At 35.2% G+C, this 11,915-nt stretch overlaps 1 protein-coding gene across 1 annotated transcript; it reads right to left on the bottom strand.

Moving 5' to 3' along the window:
* On the bottom strand, positions 1–4,498 carry LOC100367222 (sphingosine-1-phosphate phosphatase 2-like). The gene is made up of 3 exons (XM_006818763.3): positions 3,642–4,498; positions 2,397–2,486; positions 1–1,557 (listed from the first exon to the last, which is right to left on the bottom strand). The coding sequence occupies exons 1-3, from the start codon at positions 4,386–4,388 to the stop codon at positions 1,012–1,014; spliced, it is 1,383 nt and encodes a 460-aa protein (XP_006818826.2). The 5' UTR covers positions 4,389–4,498; the 3' UTR covers positions 1–1,011.
* Between the last annotated feature and the right edge of the window lie 7,417 nt (positions 4,499–11,915).

Below are 11,915 nucleotides of genomic sequence, written 5' to 3'. Positions count from 1 at the left end.
TTAAACATTGAATTAAAATTTTAAATTTTATTGACTTCAATTTAAATTCAATGTTAGTTATATAATCAGGTGCATGTACATATGTTATAGTAATTAAGCTGGATCTGTGGTTATACAACTCCTGGTAAATCAAGTCATTTGTATAAATTAGTATTTGTCATTTTTTCATAGGCAGATAAATCAGAATTTGTTGACATGTGCACATTAGTACCCACCCAAATGTGCACACTTTGTGTAAAGCATTTTTTTAACTTAGGTTAAACCATAACTTTGAGGAGTTGGGAGTACTTATAACCCCAACTCTGACGGATTTGTTTTACCGATAGATATGACAATATTAATTGGTAGCACAACTGATCACTGAATAGAGAAATAGGCAAAGTACCATAGTGCATTTCACTGGATTGTCACAGTATACATGTACATGTCATTATATTGCAAATGGTAGCCATGGCAACCCATTGCTTTCAATGTTACACCAACACTCACTGGTAGTATTTTGTAAATTACACTTGGCCAAAAGAGGTGTTCAAATATATGAATCTTACATAACAGTAACACAAAAACATATTTTATGCTGACATTAATATTGCAATTAATTTTATATAGCAATTGGATATACTCTGACATAAATGTACTAAATGTATAAATTACAGTTTTCTGAATATAAACATCTTAAGTACTACTGTGTAGATTTAAATACAATTTTAATTCCATGTAGTTCATAAAACTATGCACAATAAGCTATCAACACTAATTGCATAGTGATCAAATAGGTGAAGACAAATTCAGCATACATATACAATACACATCAGCAATTTGAAATAAAAATTCTGCACATTGTGGCTACTTACATGTAATATGCACTAGACGTATCTTAATTATTTTACATTAAAAATTGGTTCATAGAAGACAAACCAGTTTAGATCATAAAATGAATGATGTCACTATACATCGATCGATTGTCACATATATCAAGAAACAGTTTGACTTCTAATTTGAGCAAGAGAGTTACAGCCCTATACATTGATGCATATAAGGAATTATCGATGCTGTAAGAACTGCTATCGCCATGTATGTGAAAAACTTTCTTGGAACTTCAACGTAAACTTGTTCATTTCTCTTCTCATTCAATGGCAAAATTCTGAGAATAGCATAGGCTACTTTTTTAATTGAAGCACTCATGACAAACCGTGTTGCTAATAAAATTAGAATTCCTGATGACATTTTGAGTATCATAAAAAACATCCAGCGTAAATCGGGCACAGTAATAGTATATGGTGAGTCACCTACTGGCTCAAAGGGTGGCAAATTAAAGTGCACTTTGAACCATAATCCAACCAAGGTCCCAGTACCAATACCAAGCAGTAGAGTCGCTTCACCTCTAGACATTGTCCACTTATTGAAGGTTGGATAAAAGATCGCCATGGAAATTCCAATGCCAAATGCTAAAGTTGCACCATACTTTCCATTAATAAAAATATCCTCGATGACATCAAGATATGGATATATTACAGCCATCAAGACAGCAGCCAATACTAACCCAGCAATAACATCCTGCAAAACATAGTAATAACTAAATGAAACAGTATATACTGGTACATAAAGTGAACTCTTGTCTTCCTGAAAACAGGTCCTGTCAAAGTCTGAACACATTTTTATGTTCAGTACATAAGTTATGATGATTTTAGTTATTTATGTTTACTATTTAAATTACAGGTTTTAGTGAACAAATGCATGTACTTGAACTTATAACTATTTGCATTTATGAAATCAAAAATGATGAGTACTGACAAAGTTGTCAGTTTCATCAGGTTGTAAATACGAAATACGAGTACAGTAAAACCAATATTAAGTGGGGGGGGGGGGGTCCCATTGAAAAGGTTTGTAACAGTTGTTATGTCAATTTTTTTTTACCAAGGTTTTTTGAGGCTCAACTGACCTCTTGTACCCAGATTTTGGACATTTCCACAAATTGCAGGTAATTTCATGGCAAAGCAATTTGAAAGAGTTCCTTTTGTACCCCTCCCCATCCCTAACCCTACCCCTATCCTCCAGCACTCCCCATTTAATTGTACATGCCCCTCCTAAGGACATCTATAGTTATCTAGAGGGGGCATATACAAATGAATTTGGTGACTGGGGGTTAGTGTTAGAGTTAGGGTTAGGGATTATGGGGGGGGGGGGTTACAAAAGGAACTCTTGCCAAGCAATTTTGGGTAATTTTTGTGTAAAAAATTACCCCAAATGTCAATCTTTTTTGGTCGAGTTTGTAACTGGCTCAGGACACCCCCCCCCCCCCAGCACACTTAAATCAAAATGAACATGTTCTGCTCCAACAAAATTAGGAATCAATAAAAATGTGAATAAAAGAAATGGTTAAACACAAAACTTACCAGAACATTGTGCATTCCAAGATAAAGACGAGAAATACAGACTAAAGTACACCAAGTCACAGCGATAGCAACTCCCAGATAGTATGGATACTGCGGGGGAAATTGGTATAATTAGTGAACTTAAATTGGTAGTATTACCAACCCTCGGAATGAGTGAAAAGTGATGTGTACGCATGGTTTTGATACATAATAAAAATGCATGAATTTTGATATATCAGATATAAACAGCAAATGCCATTAGAGAAAACCACCTAATGGGTCATTAATATTTTTTACATTATTACATGTAACTGTATTGTAGTAGATTTTATATATCTAACTTGTTATGCTTATTTTAACACTTTTATTACATTTTATAAACCAAAATAGATATGTAATTCATTCTATAAGGTTGTAATAAAGAATTATCTTATCTTATCTTATAGGAAACTGCAAGCAAGTATAAACTAATTTTGGCAAAAAAGGACTTAAGAATGTAAGAGAGTTTTTGGGACATGTTTGGCACATCAAAATTAACTTTTTAGTGTATCAAATTCTATGAAAATTTCAGAACTCTATCATAAATAGACCATGCTTAAACAGTGGTTAAATTTAACCTGCATTGTTGTGATGACTCAATTTGAACATTCCCATTTATTTCAAATGATTAATAAATTACACAGCAAAGTATGAAATAGTTTTAGAATAACTTTAGGTACTTACCTATTATCTACATTTTACTTGACATTGAAACATTCGTCACAAAAGATTTCATGACCATTTAAAAAATATCAATGCAGCAACCACACAATTCATCTATTGATTAGTGTACATCTTTGTTCTAATTCTGACATCAAAATCATCAATCTAATGTTTAATACTCAGAAAGCACTCATTAAATATTTTTTTCAGATTGTAGATGTATTAAACATGAAAATAGTCATTTTTGTTAAATTCACGCATTCTGCAATTAAGGATTTATTTACTCAGCAGTCACATGACCACACTAAGGTTGTATCTAACCTAACATTGATTTTTAATTAGTGTGAATTATAAGGTTTCATAAAATTAGATAATTTGATATGGTTTAAAATAAATCTTAGTGAATTTTACTTCCTGGGAATCTCTACTGCATTCTTAACGCGATGTAAACAAATAACGGTAGTTAGACAACACAATACAAAGCACAGTTACGGAGAAGCAGCTGGCACCGTGACAAGGGGTGTGTGTACCATGAATAGAAGAGGGTAATGAACTCTAACCGACCTCAAATCGTTGAACGGTGAGAAGAAATAATGTGAACGGCAAGCTTAATCCCATCATGGCGTGTGTGGATGGCATGCCGTACTCCATATTGTAAATATGTTCCAACTTAACGACAGGAGGTGATGATGGTCTTGGCCATTTGACGATATCCTTCGCTGCCTGTCCGAAATACATAACAATAGCCCAGATAATGGCCACACGCCTGGTTACCCATACCGACACATTCCAGCAACAAAATGGGAAAAATGCCATGTAGAAAATTTCATTTCCAAGCATGGCACCGAAGAGAAATATATAATACCAGAATTTGTTGTGAATAACATAATCGGTGGATCTGTCATTATGCGGGCAGTACGTTGTATTACTGACAGAGTTTAAAATGATGCCTTTACCGGCGCGCCCATTATGTTGTACAGTCGACCGTGATCGCACGGTGGATGCGATGGTAGATGTGGCGATCGTGTCTTTGATCCTATATTCCATCTTTACAAATCCATTATTGCAATTTCGGACTGGAGACGAAGCACTGAGTGAAAACGTGTCACGACCATTACCCGACTGTCCAAACGTCATGTGTTCTGTACACTTCACGGCGTTTTTGATATCAGAGACGCCATTACTGTCAACCTCTTCGTCAGAAGTAGAACGGCACATCACCTCAGAGCTTGTCACAAATTCAACACCAAAACACCTTTGAATACTTGCCACGGTCTCCGAACCGCTGAGAAACTCCCACAAAGAAGACATATTTTAACGTGGGTTACAGCAAAACTAAAACAGGCATCAGATAAATACGAACAGTCCCACAAAATCCAACCCAGAAAAGCACGCCTTTCTACGAACTTTGAACCATCATCGTGATTGATTGCTGGACGAGCTGATTATCTGCATAGGGGGGATCCCGACGCTAATGTCCCACATTCACACATTTTCCACACCTGTACCAATATGTATATAAACTATTATCATGAATTGGGAATTCAGTATTGATACATCAAAACAGGATGATTGTCGCGATTATCAATTGTTCAGTAAGCATTCTACGTTGCACCATGGAGGTAGAAAAGAGGTTACCTCCATGGTTGCACTGCATCAACTTATAAATATGTATGAGTACAATTTCAACGTCAAGCCGGATGTAGAATTCTTGGTAGCTCAATAAAGGATCAGGCGTTTGCTTGACTGCCGACAGTCGCCATGACAATCGGACAGTCGGTGTTTCCGATAATTCTGATCTTTGAACCATTCCTGCTGATTCCTGGTACGTACCATCACGGTTACTAAAATATCGTGGTACCATGCAGGGACATAAATGTACCAAAATGAGCCAAGTACGGGTGAAAAGTACTTTTCAGAAAATAGCGAGTACGGGTGATATTTGTAGCGAATATGGATGGTATTTATAGTGAGTACGGGTGGTAATTTAGCGAGTACATGGAGGCAATTTAGTGAGTACGAGTGATAACATGTATCCAGTATGGGGCGTGGTCGTAAAATATAGCGAGTACGGGGTGGGGGTATTGCGGGGTAAAATGTACGGGATTTATACAACAATTACGAGTGCAGCAAAACACTCCATTGAGAAAGAAAATATCAGTGGTACGAACTGAGACTAGTTCAATCTAATGAACCGAAACTAGTTCCATCTTACGAAAACTAAATGTGGACGTGAAGCAACCATGTTTAATTAATTATATATTCACGCAGTTTGACCCCTATGACGTAGCAAAATGAATGCCTCGTAAACAAAAGTGCCCTGTAACTGACCAGACAAGTGTAATCATGGAACTACGATAATAAATAAATAGACTCGTTCCCCTTGGCCTGACGAGAGTGACGCAACAGTGTTCGTAATAACACTTTTGTCTAAATATAACCATAGACCTTGGAAAAAATATGCGATAAATAACCGTATTTTTCACCCGTACTTGGCTCATTTTGGTACATTTATATACCATTTATAACAGATGATCAAATACTGGTATCGAATAAAAAATGCCTGAAAATTCTCTGGTATATGAAGCATACAGTCTCGGCTTAGAACTAGACAACTCTGGCACCTACAACTGGGTTTCCGGGTTAAAACTTATACTTAAAGATCTAGATATAGACCATTTGTGACAGGAAGAAAAAAGCAAAATGCGAACAATGTATATATAGATAAAATAATAACAGAAAAACTAAAAACAAAGTTTGAAAAAAATTGTAAACAGATTTTAGACAATGATAACAAAGGGAAAAATCACAAAAATAAATTGCTCACTCACAGAGAACTGAAAACAGAATTTGGCTTTGAAAACTACTTACACGTAGTTAAAAATACTCATCACAGGTCATCAATGACAAAATTGAGGATTAGTGCTCACAGACTACAAATAGAGACTGGGAGATATAACAACACAGATATATCTGACAGAAAATGTCTATGTTGTGTAAATAACGCCATAGAGGACGAAGAACATTTTCTTTTAACATGTGATCTCTACGCGGGAGAAATAAAAAACTTTATCAGCTGTTATCACCCCACATTTAGCAAACAATAAAGAAAAATTAAAAAATATTTTAAATAATAAAGATGAGAAAACAATAATACAAATAGCAAAATACATAGAGAACTGTTTCAAAACAAGAGAGGAAAAGCTGAAAACATTATAGTCAGCTATCTCAAGATAAGGTCATGTACATGCAATAGTAATCTAAACATTCACCAACACAAATGTGGAAAACAATCCAATTTACTTTACCATTATATTTTTTTTCTACTTTTATTTGCTCGTTGTTTTTTTCATTTTTTTTCCTGTGTGTATTTTTATTCTCACTTTAATTGTTTGTTTGTCTTTATTCACATCTGTATTGCATTTTAGTCAAAATCCTAATAGGGATACGAACGCAATAAAGACATTATTATTACCTCGCAGGGAGGTATACCAAACCAAAAACCAAAAATAGGAAAGAGAATTTGCGAACTGTGGTTAAACTATAAAGTAGAAGATAAGTACCATTTTATTATTAATAGACCCTTTTACGAAAAATCGCGAAAAGCACTATTTGAAGAGACTACTAAACACATTATAAACTTCATGAATATGAGTGACTACAACATTTAAAAAAAAAAATGTGTGATACAAACCTGAATATACAAATACCAGTTGCTCAATTTATCAAAAATAACACGAACCTTAGACAGCAACACCTTCTGACAAATTGACATACATATTTTTCTCCTTTAATACTCCATGTTTTATTGATTTATATTGCTTATTTTTTTGTTATTATCACCATATATTTCAATAGTAGTTTTTTTAATCATTGTCGTGCTTTAGATACTAATTTTTGTAGAATTTGTATGTTTTAAATATGTGTTAGTTAGTGTAACCATTTTAATTCTTTCTATACAAAGAAAAAAAGACGTTTTTACAGTTTACAGTGTTAAAAAATGGAACATTGAATGGTCCGAAGAGCTCTCCGACTCAAATTCTCCGCCACTACTGCGCCGTATGTAGAGACGCATGAGCATATTACCCTCGTAAATGCTCTTCATTCGGTTAGAGGACCTTTTACGTCTTGACGTTCAATTTTGTAGTGAATTGTGTCATATAGTCGTTTTACAGTTTCTAAAATGTAATTTCCCTGGATTATTTTTTACGATTTTTTTATTTGCATGTAAATTCTTGTACGTACCGAGAAAAATGACACATTTTTACAGTGTACGAAAAAAATATTTGATTGATTACGTTGTACGCCTAGCCTGTGATTACAGAATTACGGAATTTATTTTTCCTATTTACGTTGTACGAACAAAAAAATATTGCAATTACGTTGAAAGAAAATAACCCTTGCCCCCCACTATATCGAGATAGCCTGAGGTCGGTACCGGTACTAATATTAGCATTAAACATACTACACTTCTAACAAACAATAATTTTTACCTTGCACAGTCATATGGTATATTTCCTGTGGTTACAACTTAAGCTATTTTTATCTGATCTTTTTCAAACTTAAATAATGTATTAACCAGTTTGGAATCTCTGCCATGTTTTGGCAGGTATTTAATGTATTGGAAGAAATTTCACTTTAAAATTGTCTTTTTATTGTGGTTACAATAAGTCAAACAATTTGTATCTGAGCATCTTCAAACTAAGTTAAATTTGGGTGTGACTAGCGCGAATAATATAGAAGTAAGTTAATAAAATAGAAATATACTATTGAACATGAGAATCAGATGTTAGTAAAATGCTTTTTAAGATGTGTTAATTATATAGTGCAGTAACCCGATATGTTATTTTCATTATGTAGTATAAATCATAAATACCACCAAAATTGGCAAGTATGTTTCCCACTAAATGCCGGTCAGTATTTTTCCCCGCCAAATTTTGCTTTAATATATTATTGTATTATATGAGAACTTTTATAATAATTCACGTTGCATTATACTTTTAGAACCGTTGAGATTAATATAGTTCATGTATTAATTGAAGAACAGGTGTATTAATTATTTTTTTATGAAATTATGATGAATTCATTGTGTTTTTGGTCAGGATAGTTCCCACATTTACACCAGTTTCAGGGCCTTTATTGTCACATTTGCTATGCAAAGATCGTACCAGGTGACGAGTGCATCGTTAGTTTGTATCCATAACGAATTCTCATTTGTTATTAGCACCCACCCGGAGTGATTTCTTGGAGATGGCTGGACCAATTTTTTTGAAACTTGGTGCAAAGACATAGTGATCAACCATGCATGTGCACATCAATTTATTTTCCGATTCGATCAAATATGGCCGACTGGCGCCCATTTTAAAATTCGGTCCTTGTGTGTCCATCGCCATTTCACGGAGATGGCTTGACCGATTTTGTTGAGACTTGTTACAAAGACAAAGAGACCACCCATACAGATGCACGTTGTTTTACTTTTTTGAAATGGTCAAATATGGCCGAATAGCAGCCATTTTGATTGTTAATCATGGCTTTTGGCTGTCCATTGACATTTCTCAGAGATGCCTTGACTGATTTCAATGATACAAGGTCCAAAGACACAGTGAGGAGGTATACATATTCACATGGATTTATTTCCTGATTTGATCACATATGGCTGCCTGGCGGCCATTTTGAAAGTCAAAGTCCTGTAAAATCCATTTTTTTGGGTGTGTCGATCATCATTTATCAGAGATGCCTGGACCGATTTTGCTGAGACTTGTTACAAAAACAGAGTGACTACTGGTACAGATGCACGCTGATTTATTTGTTCAAGGAAACAATTAATGAGCTCATTTGCATTTTTAATTATTAATTTTAATTCTTGTTAATATCTTGTGAACTAATAGTCCAAATCAGACCAAACTTGGTAGAGACTTGATTTGTCAATACAATATATATACTATACAATATTGAGTTTCAATTTGATTAACGAGCTCATTTACATATTAATTTTGAATTTTTGTTAATTAATATCTTGTGAACTAATAGTTCATATATTTGCTATTTAATTATGAATCAATTGAATTTCCATAGATATATTTCACAGATATCTGGTTTGTATTTATTTTTGGTTACCATGCCTACCTTTTTAATAGTCTAATCAAGAGGTAAACGTTTGAAACTACATGCATAACATAACTGTTGTATTTTAACAGACAACAAGTCATTGTCAATGACACGTCCCCGTTCCGTTCATATTTGAGTGACATATACATTCAAAGCAGATCATGACCGAAATGCACCTGCATATGTACAACACATTGTGCTAAATCTGAACAAAATCCATCCATGCATGACTGAGATCTGGTTCTGGAATTGTGATTTTGATGCATTTTCGGCCTTAAAATGGCCATCATTCCGCTATTGTTAAGCAGATCATGAAACAAATGCACATATCTATTTGTGACATGATGTACCATGTGTGTGTGAAGTTTGAACTTGATCAATCCAGACATGTCTTGGATACGGATCCAGAACTGAATTCTTTAACAAAATGGCCGCCAGTCGGCCATTTCGAACTTGATCCGAAAAAAAAAGACGTGCATCAAGGTCCTATTATGTTTAATGTATGTACCAAATTTGAACAAAATCCATCCATGCATAACTGAGATACGGGTCCGGAATGGTGAAAATGTGCGATTTCAATGCATTTTCGGCCTTAAAGCGGCCCCCATTTGGCTATCGTTAATGAGATCATGAAACAAATGCACATACATATTTGTGACATGATGTACCTTGTGTGTGTGAAGTTTGAACTTGATCAATCCAGACATGTCTCGGATACGGATCCAGAACTGAATTCTTTAAAACAAAATGGCCGCCAGTCGGCTATTTCGAACTTGATCCGAAAAAAAAATGACGTGCATCAAGGTCCTATTATGTTTAATGTATGTACCAAATTTGAATGAAATCCGTCCATGCATAACTGAGATCCGGGTCCGGAATGGTGAAAATGTGCGATTTCAATGCATTTTCGGCCTTAAAGCGGCCGCCATTTGGCTATCGTTAATGAGATCATGAAACAAATGCACATACATATTTGTGACATGATGTACCTTGTGTGTGTGAAGTTTGAACTCGATCAATCCAAGCATGTCTCAGATACGGATCCAGAACTGAATTCTTTAAAACAAAATGGCCGCCAGTCGGCCATTTCGAACCCGATCCAAAAAACAAATGACGTGCATCAAGGTCCTATTATGTTTAATGTATGTACCAAATTTGAACAAAATCCGTCCATGCATAACTGAGATCCGGGTCCGGAATGGTGAAAATGTGCGATTTTGATGCATTTTCGGCCTTAAAATGGCCGCTATTCGGCTATCGTTAATGAGATCATGAAACAAATGCACATACATATTTGTGACATGATGTACCTTGTGTGTGTGAAGTTTGAACTTGATCAATCCAGACATGTCTCGGATACGGATCCAGAACTGAATTCTTTAAAACAAAATGGCCGCCAGTCGGCTATTTCGAACTTGATCCGAAAAAAAAAAATGACGTGCATCAAGGTCCTATTATGTTTAATGTATGTACCAAATTTGAATGAAATCCGTCCATGCATAACTGAGATCCGGGTCCGGAATGGTGAAAATGTGCGATTTCAATGCATTTTCGGCCTTAAAGCGGCCGCCATTTGGCTATCGTTAATGAGATCATGAAACAAATGCACATACATATTTGTGACATGATGTACCTTGTGTGTGTGAAGTTTGAACTCGATCAATCCAAGCATGTCTCAGATACGGATCCAGAACTGAATTCTTTAAAACAAAATGGCCGCCAGTCGGCCATTTCGAACCAGATCCAAAAAAAAAAAATGACGTGCATCAAGGTCCTATTATGTTTAATGTATGTACCAAATTTGAACAAAATCCGTCCATGCATAACTGAGATCCGGGTCCGGAATGGTGAAAATGTGCGATTTTGATGCATTTTCGCCCTTAAAATGGCCGCTATTCGGCTATCGTTAATCGGATCATGAAAAAAATGCATGTGCATATGTCCCATATAAGGTGTGATGTATGAGTGAAGTTTGAACTTAATCGGTCCATGCATGTTCGAGATACAGGTGATCACGGACGCACGGACGCACGGACGCACGGACGCACACAGGGCAAAACATAAGTCCCCGTTTTCGGACTGCGTCCGAACGGGGACTAATAAATACACAATGCACAAGGTCCAAATGGTAGAGGTCAACAAACTCAGTCTTCTTAGGTAAAGGTCAGTTTTAAGATTTAGATTGCCACAGCAAATATAGAGTTCACATAATGGACAGTCAGCGTTTTAAGTCTTAAATTTTAAGTCAGTTAAAGAGTGAATGCTACAATTCAAAGCAAAAATAAAACGCCTCATTAAAACAAGCGATCTAACAGTCGAAATAGCTTTGCTGTCTTTGTTGAGTGTATTTGATAATGATTTCTACGTTGAGATATTTGTCGTGATTTATTAGTTTTTCCGCAATGTTCTTACCATTTCACAAACATGGTTTGTAAAGAACTACATACCAGATTAACATGCAAGATAGACACTTAATTAAAACAAGCTAGCAATAAAGAATTAAATTACATACATTAAAATAACTACTATTGGGAAAATACACGATAAAAATTGGGCAAGGATCACCCTTGCAAATTGTCTTTATTTTTTTTAGATTATAGTTTTTAAATTTCTTTTTGTAAGACCCTTTTTATCCTTTCCTAAGGATTTTATGCGTCTAATAAATATTATTACAAAGGAAATGTCAGAAAGTGGGCGTTTAACCTTTTAAGGGGACAGGATGAAGTCCTT

This window comes from Saccoglossus kowalevskii, chromosome 2 (assembly GCF_978046115.1).
Source record: "Saccoglossus kowalevskii chromosome 2, keSacKowa6.1, whole genome shotgun sequence".
NCBI classification, from domain to species: Eukaryota; Metazoa; Hemichordata; class Enteropneusta; family Harrimaniidae; genus Saccoglossus; species Saccoglossus kowalevskii.
This window is presented reverse-complemented; position numbering and strand designations above follow the sequence as displayed.